The sequence below is a fragment of the Schistocerca piceifrons genome, chromosome 11, assembly GCF_021461385.2.
Source record: "Schistocerca piceifrons isolate TAMUIC-IGC-003096 chromosome 11, iqSchPice1.1, whole genome shotgun sequence".
NCBI lineage: Eukaryota > Metazoa > Arthropoda > Insecta > Orthoptera > Acrididae > Schistocerca > Schistocerca piceifrons.
Genome location: NC_060148.1, coordinates 78,570,113 through 78,592,444, shown reverse-complemented (window position 1 = coordinate 78,592,444; position 22,332 = coordinate 78,570,113). Strand labels below are relative to the sequence as shown.

Genomic DNA, 22,332 nt, shown 5'->3' with positions numbered 1-22,332 from the left:
ATACTGCCAACAATTGAGTTTAGAGGCCTATCGCGGCCAATACACCGCGACATTGGCTCTGCTACTCGCTACAAGACTGTATAACTAAAATTATTGCTGCGCCGCTTGAAATAACAATGCGTTGACATACTCCACCTCTGTTACGTCTTGCAGTAGTAGTGTTGCTAACAATGATTTTGAGATTTCGTTGACTTTGTAGGACACTTTCGTGAAGAATGTGCAGTGACCTTCGACCATAAATATAATAGACTGGACCTGACGTCATTTTCGTGGCTCCAACATCTCTGGGCTAAAGTCACGTGAATGTTGGCAAAACATGGTTGTTTCGTCTTGCGCTTATGGCTGTACTCAGCGTTTTGTCGGGGGAAATGGCATTACATTTCACGTGTGTTTCTGTGATAGTGCAGATGCGTTTATTGAAATCTGCTGAAGTGACTTTTATATGTTTCTTACACTTGAAATAGAGTACGACGTAAATTAAAGTGTTGAAAGTGATGCCTGTAAAGTCAGACTCATATTACATTTTGGAAAGTATCTGTGATAATTCGGTTACAGAAGTAAGTATAACTGTTTCTCGTTCCTACGCATAGGTTCACTAAGGATGAAAGCCGAAGGCAGCTTTGGATACAGGCCCTGAAACCGAAAAACTTTAAGCCATCTGCACATACGCGCCTTTTTGTATATACAAGTGAGATTATATAATAAGGTAAGCACCTATAGTCGACACATGAAGAGAATTTTTTTCTACCTTGTAATGCTATTAAATAAATGTAGGCTCCAAAATTATTTTCTGAAACTTCAAAGTCTCACCTTTCATTTAAAATATAATTTTTTTTTGAACTGGGAGTTTAAACTTTTGTAAAAATAGTAGGAACTGAACCTTTGAAGTGCACCTAAAATTGAGACTCTAAAATGGACCTGCTCCTAAAGTCGACAATTTTGGCACCTATAGTTGACATAATTCCCATATCCCATTTTCTTTTATAAGCGGCTAGAGCTCAAAACGCGGCGAATCCAATGTTTAAAGTTTTGACAGGAGCCCACTCTCACTGTTTACAAGAATTTTAACGACATTTTACTTTAACTGATAGTTTATAGTAATTTCGTCCCGCTGCCCACCAGAGGGGCGTTCGATGTATTTGTTAGATTTTATAATTGGTAAAGTGAACAAATCAAGGTCAAATGTAGTTCTGACGTAATTTTTCGCAAATAAAAAAGTAATTTTTGTTGGAAGCGTTTGGCAGTCAACTGAGAAATGTGGGTAAAATACGATACAAACATAGGATGGCAGACCGCTGATTTGAAATCCCGCCACGTTTTGCCAACAGTCACGTGGTTTATGTTGGAGCCACACCAGCCCTATAGCTTCTGCACAGCAAGGCCGGTGTACTAGTATCTATGGTCGGAGGCAGTGGCATACTTATTTATCGGTGAAATTCGCCAGAATAAAATACGCCATAATTTCGGTCAGGTACGTCCACCAATCAAAATTATGTAACTAAATAAAAATCGTAGTCCGTTTCAGTGCTAGCTATTCCGAAGATTTTAGATTTTTTGCGATTCCATCTTTCCTTTAGCCTTACATTACGGTGATCGTGGAGTGCTAGGGTGCTTTAATCCCACTAGGCAGATCTTGGCTCTTACGAGTTGGTGGAGGAGTCAATGTGGCCCGCGGACTAAAAAGTTTGGAGACGCCTGGTTTACGGTCTGGCCGGCTATCGAGAGGAAGTACCCGCAGCCGAGGTGTCCTGTAAGAAAATCAGCTGTGGGCCAGTGGGCGCAGCCCGTACTGACCTGCGGGCGGCGGCGAGAGCGACGGCGTAGAGGATCTCGGCGGAGCGCAGCGCGGCCTCCAGCTCCCTGTCCAGCAGCTTCCAGTAGGGCCGCGTGGTGAAGTAGCCCGACCAGTAGGCGGGCCGGCCCTCGCTGAAGATGTCGCTGTAGACGAAGAAGTCGCCGCGGATGCGCGGGAAGCCGGCGCTGCTGTTGGCCGCGCGCAGCTTGGCCGAGCGCTCGCGCAGCGCGTCGAAGTAGTCAGACACCGTGCCGAAGTTCACCTGCAACACGACGGCCACGTCCCACCTCACATCCTTGCTGCTCGTCACACTTGCAACACTGCCAATGGCATGTCGCGCAGCACTCTAGGCTGGGCGCAAAGTGAGACCCGTACAGCCCGTGTCACGTGACACTAGACTACAGCGCGACACGCACGAGTCACGCGGGTGCAGCGTATATTGCGACGCGTATACCACCACACTTCGCACGCGCCGGCTGGCGACGCTCTGCGCTGACAGAACCGAAGCGCGCGCAACCTGTTATCTTCCTCAAACGATTTCACAGAAACTATTCACTGAAAATATTTGATTTTTGCCTTACTTGTAGCGTTATATGTCAGCTTCGTGGCGAAGTGCCCATCACCTCGCTAAGGACCATTCTTATTGTGATGTACACATTTTAGTGAGACACTACGCAAAACTCAAAAAGTTTGCAACGAAAATTAGGGGTCGCTGTGATTTTGCGTTTGGTGCATATTACACTATCTGTTGCTGCGTATGAAATTTATCTAACATGCAGAATTTTTGTTTCGTCTTGGGAGAAGGTCTCTATCTGCCTCCGATCTCGAGAAAATGGATCCTATGTAGCGCGCTAATTTCCGATCTCACGCCCGCGAGAATGGGTACTCGCAACATCTCTCGTATCTCCTCAACCGCTCGAGACATCGAAACGAAAGTTTGGCGAATGATAGCACACAAGGAGGAGAGTCTTTTGCCAACTCTTAAGCACACGGAACTTTCTTATCTATGGCGATATATCAGTACTTATACTTCTTTTTTTATTTATTTCACTCCAGTGAAGAGTTATTTTTAAGAGTTATTGACAGCTAGCGAAACAAGAGCTTCCTAGTATGAAAATAAACACGAAATTTCTTCTTTTATATTACTGCAAATCGATACTATGAGGTTTTTCGTAAGCTATTGAGCTCTGTGATTGCCAATTACTTGTTTAATTAGGCACTCCGTTTCGGAATTCTGTCTCAATAGCTGCTCTGAGATGAGTTTGGCAAATTACATTGTGACAAAGGAAGTACACTCCTGGAAATGGAAAAAAGAACACATTGACACCGGTGTGTCAGACCCACCATACTTGCTCCGGACACTGCGAGAGAGCTGTACAAGCAATGATCACACGCACGGCACAGCGGACACACCAGGAACCGCGGTGTTGGCCGTCGAATGGCGCTAGCTGCGCAGCATTTGTGCACCGCCGCCGTCAGTGTCAGCCAGTTTGCCGTGGCATACGGAGCTCCATCGCAGTCTTTAACACTGGTAGCATGCCGCGACAGCGTGGACGTGAACCGTATGTGCAGTTGACGGACTTTGAGCGAGGGCGTATAGTGGGCATGCGGGAGGCCGGGTGGACGTACCGCCGAATTGCTCAACACGTGGGGCGTGAGGTCTCCACAGTACATCGATGTTGTCGCCAGTGGTCGGCGGAAGGTGCACGTGCCCGTCGACCTGGGACCGGACCGCAGCGACGCACGGATGCACGCCAAGACCGTAGGATCCTACGCAGTGCCGTAGGGGACCGCACCGCCACTTCCCAGCAAATTAGGGACACTGTTGCTACTGGGGTATCGGCGAGGACCATTCGCAACCGTCTCCACGAAGCTGGGCTACGGTCCCGCACACCGTTAGGCCGTCTTCCGCTCACGCCCCAACATCGTGCAGCCCGCCTCCAGTGGTGTCGCGACAGGCGTGAATGGAGGGACGAATGGAGACGTGTCGTCTTCAGCGATGAGAGTCGCTTCTGCCTTGGTGCCAATGATGGTCGTATGCGTGTTTGGCGCCGTGCAGGTGAGCGCCACAATCAGGACTGCATACGACCGAGGCACACAGGGCCAACACCCGGCATCATGGTGTGGGGAGCGATCTCCTACACTGGCCGTACACCACTGGTGATCGTCGAGGGGACACTGAATAGTGCACGGTACATACAAACCGTCATCGAACCCATCGTTCTACCATTCCTAGACCGGCAAGGGAACTTGCTGTTCCAACAGGACAATGCACGTCCGCATATATCCCGTGCCACCCAACGTGCTCTAGAAGGTGTAAGCCAACTACCCTGGCCAGCAAGATCTCCGGATCTGTCCCCCATTGAGCATGTTTGGGACTGGATGAAGCGTCGTCTCACGCGGTCTGCACGTCCAGCACGAACGCTGGTCCAACTGAGGCGCCAGGTGGAAATGGCATGGCAAGCCGTTCCACAGGACTACATCCAGCATCTCTACGATCGTCTCCATGGGAGAATAGCAGCCTGCATTGCTGCGAAAGGTGGATATACACTGTACTAGTGCCGACATTGTGCATGCTCTGTTGCCTGTGTCTATGTGCCTGTGGTTCTGTCAGTGTGATCATGTGATGTATCTGACCCCAGGAATGTGTCAATAAAGTTTCCCCTTCCTGGGACAATGAATTCACGGTGTTCTTATTTCAATTTCCAGGAGTGTATAATTAAACCAGTCACCAAGAGAAATGTCGCCTTTACTCATAAATGGTGATGCTTCTTCGAATGAGAAAAGGTTAACAAATGGTTCAAATGGTTCTGAGCACTATGGGACTTAACATCTGAGATTATCAGTCCCCTAAAACTTGGAACTACTTAAACCTAACTAACCTAAGGACATCACACACATCCATGCCCGAGGCAGGATTCGAACCTGCGACCGTAACGGTCTCGCGGTTCCAGACTGAAGCGCCTAGAACCGCTCGGCCACACTGGCCGGCAGAAAAGGTTAACAACTCGCACAAAAACAGAATGGCAGTTCTGTTGGAATTTTGGAGGAATCCCCGTAACCCATCGTATTTTTAACACTGAGCGAATGGAATGGAAACTTACCAAAGGATTTTATTCCTTCTCTTGATCTGTTCAGTATTAAAATAATTACGAGCGTTCCTTCAGGCGGAATGATAGGCACATGCCAGATACTGTTTACTCACCTACGGCTTGCCAAACTGACAATGCGTGATCGCGAATAAAATAGTTGTTACTGAGAAAAATAAACAATTGATCTGTCGCACAACACAATGGTCAGTGTATTCTCAGCAGCGAAGGATATTGCGCGCGACAGGAATGCACAAGTTAGCGATGTGTGCCTTGTGAGATCGAGTTCGAAAAACATTCTCACGAAAGTAGATTTGCCTTTGTCAGCAGCACATTTCAACAAATTAAATATATCTAATTATAATACTCTTTTAGGATATTCCTACTTTCGTAATAATACGGACCACTTTCTTCGCCGGCCGAAGTGGCCGTGCGGTTAAAGGCGCTGCAGTCTGGAACCGCAAGACCGCTACGGTCGCAGGTTCGAATCCTGCCTCGGGCATGGATGTTTGTGATGTCCTTAGGTTAGGTTTAACTAGTTCTAAGTTCTAGGGGACTAATGACCTCAGCAGTTGAGTTCCATAGTGCTCAGAGCCATTTTGAACCACTTTCTTCATTTGTGTAGCCTGTTGTTGTATAATTAGTTTATTAATGCTGATAATGCGCATGCAACAATTGAAATGCTTTTTCTCATCACGGTGAACCAATTAAAACATTGTTATTTGTGACTGCTTTTCGACTGTTTCTAGCTTGCAGTGGAAATGTGATTTTCACATGCACGTAGTACAGTGTGTCGTATTACATTGTTACATCCATATCTAAGTAATCACAGAGCTATACTTCAGATCTTCGACGGTTTTTACCAGGAGCACAAAGGGATCACACCAGTGGAGATTATCCCTTTCTAAATTTTTGTAACAGATCGTACAGATACGCTAGCTTACTAGGCAGCGAGAATATAACCTCGCTTTACTTTCCTGCCTTGCTTCTTAATCACATGATTTTATAATATTCCTTGCTTCCTTATTCACTACCCTCTGTCCCTTCTTGCGATCTGAAAACATCGCGGAGACATATGGTGCAATTCCAGCGGCCAATGGTTCATCATTTACTGAAGTATGCATTTTTCTTGACAGAAGAAAAAACAAAACTGTACAGATATAAATAACAGAAAAGTATAATGTACCTACGAAGAGAGCTGGAGCGCTTAAATGGCGAAAAACGAAACACTACCCAAAGGCAATAAAATTTAATAGACAGTAAGACAACATTTATCGTATTGGCAGTACTACCAATGCTCATATGAGCCGTTCAGATGTGAGCACATGGCCGGGCTACTTTTCCGCTCCCCGCCTCAAATTTCCCACGGTGCTATAGACGCGTGGCGCGAGAAACTGTGCCGCAACCCCAACGCCGCGCGACCTGGCGCAGGCGCGTGTCGCGTCCCAGTCGCGTCGCGTCGCAGTTTGCGCCGCGGTCCCATTTGACGTGTGAAGCTACCAAAACGCGCAATGTGCTGCGTCGCCCCCCACGCGCTATACTCGTCTCAACTTGCGCCTAGCGTTACATCGACGCTGTTTGTCACTCCTGGAACTGTCAATGGCAGGTCTCTCAGCAATATACAGGGTGTTTCAAAAATGACCGGTATATTTGAAACGGCAATAAAAACTAAACGAGCAGCGATAGAAATACACCGTTTGTTGCAATATGCTTGGGACAACAGTACATTTTCAGGCAGACAAACTTACAAAATTACAGTAGTTACAATTTTCAACAACAGATGGCGCTGCGGTCTGGGAAACTCTATAGTACGATATTTTCCACATATCCACGATGCGTAGCAATAATATGGCGTAGTATCTGAATGAAATTACCCGAAACCTTTGACAACGTGTCTGGCGGAATGGCTTCACATGCAGATGAGATGTACTGCTTCAGCTGTTCAATTGTTTCTGGATTCTGGCGGTACACCTGGTCTTTCAAGTGTCCCCACAGAAAGAAGTCACAGGGGTTCATGTCTGGCGAATAGGGAAGCCGATCCACGCCGCCTCCTGTATGTTTCGGATAGCCCAAAGCAATCACACGATCATCGAAATATTCATTCAGGAAATTAAAGCCGTCGGCCGTGCGATGTGGCCGGGTACCATCTTGCATAAACCACGAGGTGTTGGCAGTGTCGTCTAAGGCAGTTTGTACCGCCACAAATTCACGAAGAATGTCCAGATAGCGTGATGCAGTGTAAGTAGGCTGTTTATGTTTTCTCTATGTAAGTGGGCTGTTTATGTTTTCTTATTGGCAACGTTACGTAGCGCTCAATATGAAAATCACTGGCTGTGCTGTGTGCAGTCTGTGGCTAGTTTGCATTGTTGTCTGCCATTGTAGTGTTGGGCAGCGGCAGCTGGATGTGAACAGCGCGTAGCGTTGCGCAGTTGGAGGTAAGCCGCCAGCAGTGGTGGATGTGGGGAGAGAGATGGCGGAGATTTGTAATTTGTCATGAACTGCTATATTTATATATGATGATATCAAGGTAAATACATTGTTTGTTCTCTACTAATATCTTTCATTTGCTGACTATCCCTATCAGTAGTTAGTGCCTTCCATAGTTTGAATCTTTTATTTAGCTGGCAGTAGTGGCGCTCGCTGTATTGCAGTAGCTTGAGCAGCGAAGATTTTTGTGAGGTATGTGATTTGTGAAAGGTATAGTTTAATGTTAGTCAGGGCCATTCTTTTGTAGGGATTTTTGAAAGTCAGATTGCGTTGCCCTAACAAAAACATTGTGTGTCAGTATAAGCACAGTCTTGTATAAATTGTTCAAAGGGGACGTTTCATATGGCGACCCTGCCAGGATACGAACCTGGAATCTCTATTCTTTTGTAAAGCCTGTGTTACTACAATTGTTATCTATATTGCTATGTTCTTTAATGATGTATTTTGTACCTTTGTAATTTTATTTTCATGTTGTAAATTTATAATTGTATAGACGCCAGTTCTTCAAATTAAGTTACATTTCACTGCACAAAAAAAAAGTGCACTTGGAAAGGAAAGAACAATAAGAAGGGACTAGTAACAGTAACTGCATACATAATATTCTTTTCAAGTACATGGTAATATTTCTTTTACAATAAGTTGTTGTGGTGCACCACTTTAATTACTTAGACATTAAGATGTGATTATACATTTCCCTTATCTGCATTGTTATCTTTACTGTAATATTTTTTCTGCTTGAGCTATGTCATGTTTAGATATAAGCTGCTGTTTGCCAGGCATAGTGCTACTGAACTTTAATTTGTGTTACTCTGCTAAGCCAGATTTATTTTTTTGTTGCTGAGCATTGCCTCATATTAGTTGTAATGTTGAATTGCTTGGTAATTTAGATTTACTGTAGCTTGCTTTGCGATTTTCCATTTTTTTTTCATTGCTGTTTATATTAATTGTTTTATGTGCTGCTGCATTGCCTCGTCCATTAGTTTAGCATATGAGCTCAGTAGATTTAAGTTAGCTTAAGAGGGGGTAGACTATATAAGAAACTAACTATGATGAATTTATAAAGAATGCACTGAGAAGTTATACAAAAAAAAAGTACAGAAAACAGGTTTAGGTAGGATTTTCTTGGAAATAAATGTTGAGGTGAGAAATGTGTGAACATATAAATACAGAAAGCATGCTTAGATAGAATTTTTTTGGTGGAAACAAAGGATGAAATAAGAGGAAAGATATATGAAGTTTTGGGTTGGACTGCAGTACCAAATGTTACACTGAAAACGAACCCTGTCCTTTCCTATTGGTGTTATCCCATTATATGTTTGTGTACCCTTGTGTATTTGTTTTCTTCCTGTCTCTGTGTACTGTTTCATAGAACTTTTTTCTCTTCTAATACTAAGTTACATTCACTATGATGAGGAATACTGTTATCCTCAAATACAATTGGCATTAATAATATGTTATTTACTTTGTAAAGATGTTAGACATTATTTATTCTGTTTTGTTTTAATGCTCATGTGTGAAATTGATGTTTCAATAACTATTCTGATCTTTTATGTATGTACTTATCTCATAATTCCTGTAACATTGATGTATATGCTATTTCTATTCTTTTGTAACGCCTGTTTTACTACAAATGTTATCTGTATTATTATGTTTTTAACGATGTTTTCTGTGTCTTTGTTATTGTATTCTTATGTTATAAAATTGTAATTGTCACCAGTTCATGATATTATTAACTTGTTAGTTACATTTCACTGTACACGTTTCTGTTGGTCATAGTACATGGACAATATGTGAGAAGTAGGGACTGATAGTGTTTGCACGTGTGTTAATAATTCAGCAAGGGACTGGATAACAGCAGTGTTGGTTCTAAGGACAGTTCCGAAAACTTTGTGAGTGCACAAGTGGTGGTTTATGGACTTGCTATATTATCCGCAAGACTCTTCAATGGTGATTGTGCACCTGCACAGTCACAACAGATGGCTGCTGGCTATTTCTACAAGGACTGCAGTGGGTCTGCACCTCTGGTGGCCCACCAATACCATACTCTCTACCAGGACTACAGTGGGTCTACTCTGTGATGACCTACCTACCAATATTCTTCAAAACGTCGAATGACTCTGCTCTGGGTTTGCTCCATTGTGGCCCATTATCTGTCAGCATGTCAAGAGTCAGCACTGTCTTTCCATTGGAAGGACAACGCTACTTCTTCAAGACTGCATGGAAATCCACTACTTCTGTGTGCAATTTCTTTTACTAATGAGACTTTGTGAAAAAAAACTGTAATTACTATTATGATGAATGATCAGGACTATCTCTATGGACTGTGAGAAAATTTTAGCTTTTGACCAACATTGTATCAATAAGTGTGTGCATTTGATTTCTTTGTTATTGTAATTATAAAAAATTTTGTCAAATCTGTATTGGCCAGTGCCCAACACCATTTGTAAAAATTTTTTGTGGGGAGCATGGGGGCTATGTAAGTAGGCTGTTTATGTTTTCTCTATGTAAGTGGGCTGTTTATGTTTTCTTATTGGCAACGTTACGTAGCGCTCAATATGAAAATCACTGGCTGTGCTGTGTGCAGTCTGTGGCTAGTTTGCATTGTTGTCTGCCATTGTAGTGTTGGGCAGCGGCAGCTGGATGCGAACAGCGCGTAGCGTTGCGCAGTTGGAGGTAAGCCCCCAGCAGTGGTGGATGTGGGGAGAGAGATGGCGGAGATTTGTAATTTGTCATGAACTGCTATATTTATATATGATGATATCAAGGTAAATACATTGTTTGTTCTCTACTAATATCTTTCATTTGCTGACTATCCCTATCAGTAGTTAGTGCCTTCCATAGTTTGAATCTTTTATTTAGCTGGCAGTAGTGGCGCTCGCTGTATTGCAGTAGCTTGAGCAGCGAAGATTTTTGTGAGGTATGTGATTTGTGAAAGGTATAGTTTAATGTTAGTCAGGGCCATTCTTTTGTAGGGATTTTTGAAAGTCAGATTGCGTTGCACTAACAAAAACATTGTGTGTCAGTATAAGCACAGTCTTGTATAAATTGTTCAAAGGGGACGTTTCAGCAGTAATCGTTTCGGATCAGAAAAATGGGCCAACGATTCCTTTGGAAGAAATGGCGGCCCAGACCAGTACTTTTTGAGGACGCAGGGACGATGGGACTGCAACATGGGGCTATTCGGTTCCCCATATGCGCCAGTTCTGTTTATTGACGAAGCCGTCCAGGTAAAAATAAGCTTCGTCAGTAAACCAAATGCTGCCCACATGCATATCGCCGTCATCAATCCTGAGCACTATATAGTTAGCGAATGTCTCTCGTGCAGCAATGGTAGCGGCGCTGAGGGGTTGCCGCGTTTGAATTTTGTACGGATAGAGGTGTAAACTCTGGCGCACGAGACGATACGTGGACATTGGCGTCATTTGGACCGCAGCTGCAACACGGCGAACGGAAACCCGAGGCCGCTGTCGGATCACCTGCTGCACTAGCTGCGCGTTGCCCTCTGTGGTTGCCGTACGTGGTCGCCCTACCTTTCCGGCACGTTCATCCGTCACGTTCCCAGTCCGTTGAAATTTTTCAAACAGATCCTTTATTGTATCGCTTTTCGGTCCTTTGGTTACATTAAACCTCCGTTGAAAACTTCGTCTTGTTGCAACAACACTGTGTTCTAGGCGGTGGAATTCCAACACCAGAAAAATCCTCTGTTCTAAGGAATAAACCATGTTGTCTACAGCACACTTGCACGTTGTGAACAGCACACGCTTACAGCAGAAAGACGACGTACAGAATGGCGCACCCACAGACTGCGTTGTCTTCTATATCTTTCACACCACTTGCAGCGCCATCTGTTGTTGAAAATTGTAACTACTGTAATTTCGAAAGTTTGTCCGCCTGATAATGTACTGTTGTCCCAAGCATATTGCAACAAACGGTGTATTTCTATCGCTGCTCGTTTAGTTTTTATTGCCGTTTCAAATATACCGGTCATTTTTGAAACACCCTGTATAAGTCCGTGTCCTACGTGAGCGACAGAAGCGGGAGACAGCGCCCGGCAGCTTCAGGCGACAAAACACAACCGCAGGTGTAGTTACGGAGGTGCCCTACGTGAGCCACACCTGTGTCGCTGCCTGTCTCCCGCTTCAACTGGCGACGTTTGAATTCAGACGTGTTTGAACCTCGTCGCTGCAGCACGCGCTGGTGTCTACTCGGCAAAGCAGTGGAGCGGACGCGACGACATCTATAAAATACCTAACATCTGATTTTAAGAAAACTGTTCGGTGAAAAAATTTTACTCTTACGCATCTTAGAGCTTGGTATACTGAAACGATAATGGTCTGAATTTATTTTCCTTATTCGTCATAGTTACTGTGCTGCACGAAATTGGCTACATGGCTGCACGAAATTTCTAACAATTTGCAGAGGTAAAATCACATTGTGTAGACTTCCCGTATAGTTCATTTAAGGCCATACATTATTGCGTATGAAATGTAACCAATATGTCTAAATTGTATTTAAAGTTGAGACCGGAAAAATATCTCTTTTCATTGTTGAGATATTGGCTGTTATATCCGCGTACGGGTCGCTCGCGTCGCGTCCGAACTTTACCTGCGCTTGAAAGTAATGAGGGTAATCGACGAAAACTTAATTAATAAGCTGAGGAAAAATTGAAATATTTCACGAAAAGCTGCTGCCAAGCTATGTAAATGAATTGTCAAAAACTTCATCTGTTCAAGACCTAGCTATTTTGCACATAAAAAAAATACGTTGTGCGGTATTTAAATGTCAAAACGATTTACTTCGAATGAGGATGGCAAATGACGAGCCAGTAAGATCATGCTTTCTGAGTAAACCTTGAAAATAAAAAAATGAAAGTAATGAGTCAAATATTTTATGAAATGATTTGTATACAAGAAATAAGCAGATAAGAGAAAAGTTCTACGTGCCTTTGGATGATGCTCGAAATCATAAACAGAAAATTAGGTGCAGCAAACGTTTCCCTCATGTTTTCTAGTTCATAGTTTTAGACAAATCATTTCACAAAACGAAACTTCCTGGCAGATTAAATCTGTGTGCTCAGTCGGTAGAGCACTTGCCCGCGAAAGGCAAAGGTCCCGAGTTCGAGTCTCGGTCCGGCACACAGTTTTAATCTGTATAGCGTCCCCAGTGCCAAATTTTTTATCACGTAGCCGTAAAATAATAATTTCTCTGTGTAGGTTTAGATTGCAAAGAAATAATTTATGACAGAATGATCTAAAGAGACGACAAGATACGCTCTTTTGTTTATTTTTTAGTCGACTTACTTCTTCTTTTGTCTTGAATGTGTCTAAAGGGACATCTTGCGTGTGCTGACAAATGTAAGCATATTTGTATGAGTTAAGCATATAATATACTGATTTAATATTATTGTGCACTTTTAATTTGTAAGAGGTGATCCCGATTTCATGTCCGCCTTCCTTGAATTAACCTGCATTCAAGTAATTTACAGCTCAACAATCGCAGCGGCCGATGCAGCCAACGACGCCATTACGTGGCGATATTAACTTATGAAAAATTAGCGGAAGCGGAAAACTCGCCCGCTATTAGCATAATATTAATTTTTCTCCACAGCCGCACGTAGTTGCAGAAATACTTAGCTTTAAGATTCTTATTTTCAGTACCATAGCCGAGACCCAGAGCCAGGACTCTGACTACAATACAATGGTTAATGGAGGTAAGAAAAATACTCTCGCGCGTGTGTGGGTCGCAATTTTAATTAATAACTAAAGATTTCTTGCTTCAAAGTGAACTGACTAGCCGAGGAAATTAATATGAAAAGTTTATTACATTGTTCAACTTAAATATCATTTTTATTAAGGCCCAACACGTAAGTCGGCAACAATCAAAAAATAATAATAACAATAATAATATATATATTAAATTACGACGGCCGGTTTGGCCTTAACATTGACTCCTAATGAATTACGTTCGCAACATCAAATATCTGTAAAATTTCATGGTTCATTGTAATTTATTGGTAATTAAATGTGTCTGATATACTCGAATGTGTGTGAAGATCAAGTTCTTTCACAAGGGCTTAAAAATCTACTTAGCGATGCAGTGTAAACAGTATACATAAAACTTAATATACAGAATCGTAACTGAGTCAGTAAAAATTTAATAAGGCGCGGGAGTCGAACCCATTAGCCTCACCTCACACGTAGTTAGGAACTGCAAATGCTAACCCTACACCACAGCTAGTTACTGCACACTGTTATCAATATGTATCCTTATGTTTGTATTTGCATAGTTAGTCATGTAGTAGTCATTCTCCCACATTTGTCGGCCATTAAAAGTTCTTGATCATGTAGAAAAACATTCGTATTTAATTTACTGATGAGGTAGTGAATGCTCCTCTCCTCATTCACATGTATTCAAGGAATTTGTCTGGTGATCTTCGTAGTTGACGATACTTATGAAATTCCCGAGGGCGATTCCTCCCTTTGTAAATTTCATGCACAGCATTCCTTTTCGTTTTGTTTTCTTAAGTAAACCTAATTCTGTAGCCTTATTCTCCAAGTACCGTATTTTACAGGTTAGGGACGCCTTTTGATAGGAACAGCTGGTTGGCTCTAAGCAGACATCTTGTAGCGCGACATGGTCGCTCGCACGCAGGACACCCAAGGTTGTCGCCCGATGCTGCTGCTTGTCGCTGGAGTATCGTGTATCCACAAGTTGCTCGCTTCTGTCGCTCAAGACAGGACACGGCCTAAGGGTGGCCACCCAGCAGCCACGCGACCCAACATCTCTCCTCGACCATATCTCGCCTCAGTTGCTCGGTCGATTTGGGGAATGGGACCAAACAGCGACGTCATCGTTCCTGTAAGATTAGGGAAGGATGGGGAAGGAAGTCGGCCAGGCCCTTTCGAAGGAACCATCCCGGAATTTGCCCGAAGCAATTTAAGGAAACCACGGAAAACGTAAATCAGGATGGCTGGACGTGGGTTTGAACCATCTCCCTCCAGAATGCGAGTCCAGCTGAGGCGTAGCGCCGTATAACGACCCTGCCTTGGAGGCGGTTAAGTGGGAGATGAGTCTCAGAGCTGGATAGTGACAGATGGTGACGCGAGGCTGGACGAGCACGTAGTTTATGTATCAGCCGATAGAGGACAATATTGGATAGGGAGACCGTGATTTTAGTTTCGATTGTGACCACTAGAGTGCACTAAAGTAATACAATGTTTTTCATAAACTGTTCTAGTATTTTCATAAAGTGTTATTATTTTTTTTTGTGTGTATGTAAAATGTTGTAAATGTGTTTTAGCAGTATGAATGATGCGTGACTGTGGTTTAAGGTTAATATGAAGATAATTGTTTAACGAATTATGTAGTAGGATTTAGCAGTGTGCGATTTGCAGGGGGGGATGGGGGGGGGGGATTTCCCCCCCCTCTGCATCAGACCATCCCCTCCTCTGGCTTTAGTTTATGCATCCCAACCTGGGATGTTTATTTCCCATGCACTGGAGTAAAACTCATATAATTTAAATTTGTGGAGCCGAACACTGAAAGGTTTTAATGCAGTCTTACTATTAATACTATTAATATGTTTGCTTATTAATTTTGAAAAAGTGTTATGTAGTAGTTAAGCATTTCAAAACATTTAGAACCAAATCATCATTCTCATGCTGTCATTGTTGCTTTCGTCTAAGGTGCGTCATCCGTTTACTTGCGAGCTTGCGAGGGAAGTGGTGTGGCAGTCATACCGCAGCAGTCGTACCGCAGAGTTGTGTGAGCTGGGGGCTGGAAGTCCCACCCCGGGCCCTGACACAGGGTGGCGACCGGCCCGGTACCTCTGCGAACATTTACCGTTAGGCCACCTTCCGGCAACGGTATGGCGCGGACTAACGCGCCTGGGACGAAAGCACACATTACTAAATAATGCACCATCGTCTTATTCTAGTTCCTAGGATACTACTTCGTGGACCTTCTTTAAATACTCTTCTCTTCCACCATCGTTTTCTTTTCCTTTGGTTTTCATTTCCGTTGTTAGCTGCATGTGCAAGTACCAAGTAGGCCGCCGCTGCGATACTTTATCATCCTTTATACTGCAAGACCGACACACGTGTGGCACAAATTCTGTTGCTTTGCTATAAATTGACCTGCCGCATGCAACATACGCCGCAAGATGTTGCCTGTTGTAGCATGCTACAAGACGACGCACGCCACATTTCCGTAGCGTGCCACAATGTTGAAAGACGTCGCCCCAGCGTAAACGAGGCTTTAGAGCCAGGTCTGTATTGTATGGTGGATGTGATGTGTTGCATACGAAACTAAAACCTGCAATCAGATCCAAACGTCATGGAAAACTCTGAAGAGGTGTCATCCTGCAGCAAGATAACGCTGGCCCATATTCTGCCAAACGGACAGCCGACGCAATAAAGGAGTTGAGATTCGTGGTGCTGGAACATCCACCACACAGTACAGACCTGGCTCCAAGTGATTTTCACATGTTTGGACCCTTAACGGAAGCACTACAGGGAAGAAGATTTGAAAGTGATGAAGACGTCATTGCTGCGGCGCAAAATTGGTTACAGATGCATCCGAAAAACGTATTTTCTGATGAAATAAAAAAAAACTCGTAAAACGTCGGGAAAACTGCATAGAAGTCCAGGGAGGTTACGTAGAAAAATAACGCACGTTTCAGTTTTCTATCATCAGAATAAGTACAGATTTTCACAAATGTGCCTTTACTTTTTGAATTCCCGTCGTATACCTGTACGTAGATGATTTCGTAACGAAGCTTTACCTATAATGTACTTTTAAAGATATAACAAGGGATGGCTTTTCTGATAGTGCATACGCGTGAATAGTGAGTTTCAGCATTAACATCTATTTATAAATAACTGTTTAACCATGGGTAATGCCACGGTCCGAGCTAGTAACATATATAATTATACTAACCCCCTAAGAAATCCCCCCCCCCCACTGGTAAAAGCACAAATCGCACACTGGGATTTAGTGTGGGAACATTTCGAAGCAGTATGGATATGAACAAAGGGGATTTTTGTAAAATAGATTTGTAAAGTAAGTTTATGGTAAAGGGAAAGTTAATTCATGTATAAATAACAATATAAATAACTTTATGCATAAACAAAACTTCAGCATATTAGATAATTACGTCGGTAAAAGGGGCAGTCGTTAGGTTTACTATTTTGCCATTGGTTATTGATGAAAAGCGCGGACTGACGCGGGAGAATGTTGTTTTGCTATTGGCTGTTGAGTAAAGTGACCAATGGTACAGCAATATTCTTCGCGCGCCTTTCTCTGCTGGTTAAGTCTTCTCTACCAGTATTCTACAGCATTCTAGAGAAGAGTCGAAGCCTAGCCGTGAAACAGTTCGGACGTGTGTAGTAGTAGTTCCGATGGAAATGATAAGCTGCCAGATCTGGCAGTGTTTCATACATCAAAACTGTGGTAAAGTGACGGCATAATTATTCCGATGGGCGTGTAGAAATTTCGGAATTTTTAAGTGAATTTTGTGACGAGAAAAGACACAAATTCCGCGTGGCGTATTGAGCATGTCGGTGGCTAAAAACTGTGACTGCATTAGGTACCGACACACTACGTATTTGGCGAGCATTATAAATCAAAACCAATCCGTATTTTTGTAGCTATTACGTTTTCGGGAAATGCATTAACTTGCTAACGTGAGTGAAAGGGATTGTAAGTGACTGTGTTAAGACTAGCACGGGCTTGACAGTGATACTTGTTCACCTAAGTTTCAGAATATATTAATTAAGGACAAAATTTCCAACCTTTCATTTCGTGTGAAAACTTTCTCCCGAAACGTAGATTAGTGACTTTAATTGCAGCCAGGTTCACGTCGAAGTACAATAGGTTTCACTCGGCTTCCCTACCGATGATCTGCTGAGACAATGTTCACAGGTAGGTGCAGGTACGTCGTAAAGGGACGGGAAGAACCGCGCCGCCGCATAGCGTGCTAACCACTGCTCCACCTCGCTCCATCATTCCCATGACGCTACGACAGGGTTGTTACAATGAGCACGTATATCAGTTGAAGATTATCACGTCCGAACACTGCGATAAGGACACAACAGCAAAAGAAAAAGCGCTATGGAACTTGACATCTGAGGTCATCAGTACCCTAGAACTTAGAACTACTTAAACCTAACTAACCTAAGGACATCACAAACATCCATGCCCAAGGCAGGATTCGAAACTGCGATTGCAGCAGCAGCGCGGTTCTTGACTGAAGCGCCTAGAACCGCTCGGGCACAACCGCCGGCTTCTGATGACAAGGGACACACTTCATAGCATATTTCTCCGTGATGCGTCAGTATGTAAACTACGTTTCCGCCTCAGACCGGATTTTACTTGCGTATTTTACGTGTACAAGTAGGGAAACTTTCAGCCTCTGTACCTCTAAAACTGACAACGATATCTAGATATGCCTCAAACGGCTGTGAGCACGTCCGAACACTGCGATAAGGACACAACAGCAAAAGAAAAAGCGCTATGGAACTTAACATCTGAGGTCATCAGTACCCTAGAACTTAGAACTACTTAAACCTAACTAACCTAAGGACATCACAAACATCCATGCCCCAGGCAGGATTCGAACCTGCGACTGTAGCAGCAGCGCGGTTCCTGACTGAAGCGCCTAGAACCGCCACAACAGCCGGCCGACACAACAGCAGTAGCAGATCTTTACCACATCATATTGACTACTTCCAGATGCACGACTGCACAATCAGAGAGGTTACCCCCCATCCACCAGTGTTCCTGTTTTACTCCGCCATTTGGTAAGTATAACTTGCTCGCAGACTATTTGAAAGCAACCAGCATCCAACTTCAGTTTACGAGCTGCTGAGGTCTTGATTTTCACATAACATCAACCCAGTTTGTAATCGAGTGCGTAATTTTGTAATTCAATTTGCGTACAAAGCTCTGTTTGTACAATAGTTTCTGATCATTGTTCTTTTGCGCATTTTATTTCACTGTTCTACTGGCACTATTGTACATACTGTTGGTTTTTCCTTTTGTTTTAAGGATGTCTGTCTGTATGCTACACTTGGTTGCTTCGTTGGTTTGGTGGAAGCGACAGGACCAGACAACAAGGTCAGCAGGCCCATCGAATCAGGAAATGATGGGCAACCAAGTCAGCTGTGTCCTTTTCATAGGAACCATCCCAGAATTTGCCTGAAGCGATTTGGAGAAATCACGGAAAATCTAAATCAGAATGGCCAGGCGCAGGTTTGAACCATCACCCATTGTATGTTTGTCGATGTTGCTCTATAGTGCTGTTTGTGATCCTGCTCCGATGTCACTGTTATCATTGCCGTCGCTTGGTGTTTGTCCAACTGCGTTTTTATTTTACTCTAAGAATGTGTTTGTATGCTAATTTCGTAATTTTATGCAATTCTGCTTTTTTTTTCAATTATGTTTCACTGGCACCTAACTATTGAAATAACACTAGTGCCCATTAAGAATCTGGGATGGATCATGTGTCTGGATACGTGATTACCCCTTTGAGTAGAGTCCGTACAGAATACCGCGTCCAGTCGGCATGGCAAGTGTGGCGAGAGCAGTAGTGGTGGGGGTGGCGGGCAGGCGCTGCAGGGGAAGCGCCGAGCGCCGGAGGGGAAGTGCCGTTCTCAACTAAAGCCGTCGTCACACGGACCGTGCTGTCGAACGTCAACGTTGAGCGTGCCGAGTTCGACGTGCTGCTGAACACTCAGGAAGGATGCGACTCGACTCGTGCATACGGTACGTGGGCCCCAACGTGGCATATGAGATCGCAACGCACTCCGGCGCCGGTTTGCGGGATGTTTCTAGTTTGTAAATCAGACTGTTTACTCAACGGGCGCGCGTAAAATTCCCACGTTAACTGTATTAAAAAACGCACATTTCCTCCAGCGTCCACGAAAAGGATAGTACCATGTCCAGTCAATAAGGACACAGGTTTATAAAAGTTCCTTTACAAACAGTGCGGTACAAATTTGGAAAATTTCTCCACGTAAGATAAACATTATTTCATCATTCCCACATTTTAGTAAAAATGTCAGTCTTACTTGATCACTGTTCCTACCCAGTAGCAGAATCTTTGCAACATGTGAATTACAAAGTGTAAAAGAAAAAGGAGCAAAATATCGTTATACAAGTAGCGCAACCTGTCCTGTAGATTAAGCCAAACAAATTCACTCCACAAAAGTAGGTGAACTTATATTTACATAACATCAAATATTATAATATATACTTATATTAAACTAATAAGGAAGTATCAGAACCTAATAAAAACGCAAAGGTTAGGAAAAAAATTAGAAATTTCCAGGACACGAACCACCACACGAGGTTTCAATTTTTGACAGATCACTGACGCTACTCACTACGCTAAACCTACAACACACTTCTGATAACAAATCATAGCATGTTACCACTTGCTAACAACTTTAGTCGTAGATATGTTACTAATTGAAATTTAATTATAACAAATTGTACCAAGAGCAATGGGTTTTGGGTGGCTCTTCAGTGTGTCACTGCCTTCAAATAGCATACTCTGTTAATACACCCAAGTGGTCTCAGGCGCTGCAGTCATCGACTGTGCGGCTGGTCCTGGCGGAGGTTCGAATCCTCCCTCGGGCATGGGTGTGTGTGTTTGTCCTTAGGATAATTTAGGTTAAGTAGTCTGTAAGCATAGGGACTGATGACCTTGGCGGTTAAGTCCCATAAGATTTCACACACATTTGAACATTTTTTCTTAATACGCCAGTTGCTGTAATTCTTTTTCCACGAATATGTTTGACCTCATTATTTTACTGGAACGAATCACACAGTTAACAATGGCTTTTCCAGTGATTCTCAATTTGGTGGTACTGAGAAACGGCATGTATACATATCGGCTTGAAATGAATGCCAATATGGCGCCTCACAACTCTGTGCTGAAGGGAGACGGCGAGCATGTGACGTAGGCGGCGTTGTGCCATCTCATTGGTCAAAGCTCAGACGCACGCTCAGAATATCTGATATGCCAGATATGGCTCTGCACGTACGGTAAGACTCCCGAACGTGCTGTTCCACGCCATGACGTCAGAAACCCGCCACGCTCAACGCTCAACGTTCTGATGCACGGTCCGTGTGCCGGCGGCTTACGCCTTCCCTCACCTGTTTTGTTATTACTAAATGGACCCTGTCCACGGCCATACTTGCATAGTGACCACTCGAAAAGATCTACTGTCACCTCTGCTTTGTTTGGCACCCAAAAATAATTGCACTGAAAATGCAACAGAAGCAGCAATTTATTTTTGCCTGGCTTGTTTACCATTTTAATTTTCAGTTAAGCGTCACGAGTGGCGAATTTTCTCTGCTTGCCACATTAAAATTTGCTCCTTTTGCCAGAACAGAAAGGATTTTACACTAACATGTTGTGCAGACACCATTGCGAGAGAATTCCGAAACAGATTAAGTGGAGAACTGAGGAAAAGTAGTGTCAGTAGCTTATGAAAAAGTAGATCCTTGGTTAATCAAAACATGTGTTGTCTTCATACAGATTGTTCCACAACGCATAGCATTTCTCGTTTTACCAGTCGATAGTCCTTACAAATTACATTCCTTCACCAAAAAGGTCTGTAGTTATTGGAATAGCACGGCAGATAATGAAGCTTTACACAATAACGATACGGTAACGTAAGCTCCCCTATGCGTCCTATCATTTGCCAAAATCTCATTTCGATATCTGAAACAGTTTATGAAATATGAGCAATGTTGTAGATATTTCACTCTGGCTTTATCGCTGGCGCAGCGCGATCGCAAATGAGAGTGCTACATCAGATCAATTTTCTCGAGATTGGTGACAGGTAGATACCTCTAACCTCTAGTTAAGTCTGAAGAAAAGTTCAATATATTAGCTAAATTTGATACGCAACAACATATTCTTAATATGTACCAAATTCAAAATCATAGCGCCCTCTATTTTTCATTGCACACCTTCCGCAGTTTCACGCAGTCTCTTACTTTCACGTAAATATCATCATAACTATGACCATTAACGAAATGATGGACACATCACGGCAGGCCGGAGTGGCCGAGCGGTTCTAGGCGCTTCAGTCTGTAACCGCGCCACCGCTACGGTCGCAGGTTCGAATCCTGCCTCGGGCATGGATGTGTGTGATGTCCTTAGGTTAGTTAGGTTTAAGTAGTTCTCAGTTGTAGGGGACTGATGACCTCAGATGTTAAGTCCCATAGTGCTCAGAGCCATTTGAACCATTTGGCACATCATCAAGAACCTGACACACGAGGGTTGGAACTTTAATAGCGGCAACTATTTATTTACAGCTCGTAGAAAATAGATACGTGTTTCAAAGTTTTACTAATCTTCAAAGTAGTCACCAGCATTGTGTATAACCCGTTGCCAGCGATGTGGAAGTCGTGGGGTACTCTTAGAAGTGACAGTTGGGTTGATAGTTCGAGCAGCGAGGTCTATTGCTCGCCAATTTGTAGCAGTTCTGAAGCGAATGCCGTGAAGTCTTTCCTTCGGTTCAGAAATCGAGTTGAGCTCACCAGGGCTTAAGCCAGGCGAGTGCAGTAGGTTGTATAGCACTTAGCAGTCCCATCAGTCAAATAAATCAGTAACAGCTTGTACTGTACGTACTTGAGCATTGTCCTGCAAAATGGTGGTCAGGTCCTGCAGAAAGTGTCCGCACTTCTGTCTCTAAGCTGGTCGTAGGTTGTGTTCCAAAAATGAACTGCATAGAGAAAGACGTCTTTCTGCAGGACCTGACCATCATTTTGCAGGTCAATGCTTAAGCACGTACAGTGGAAAGCAAAACATAGTACGGTCCGCGATATAAAGAAGGTAGAGGGGAATATACACTAGTGGCCATTAAAATAAATGCAGATAATAAACGGGTCTTCATCGGACAAATATATTATACTAGAACTTACATGTGATTACATTTTCATGCAGTT

At 43.4% G+C, this 22,332-nt stretch overlaps 1 protein-coding gene across 1 annotated transcript in view; it reads right to left on the bottom strand.

The window, feature by feature from the left end:
- LOC124719894 (alpha-mannosidase 2) overlaps window positions 1–22,332 on the bottom strand; it is a 784,015-nt gene that overhangs the window by 249,799 nt on the left and 511,884 nt on the right. The window contains exon 7 of the mRNA XM_047245074.1: window positions 1,795–2,057. Coding sequence (XP_047101030.1) covers window positions 1,795–2,057 — 263 coding nt within the window. The remainder of the gene's footprint in view (window positions 1–1,794; window positions 2,058–22,332) is intronic.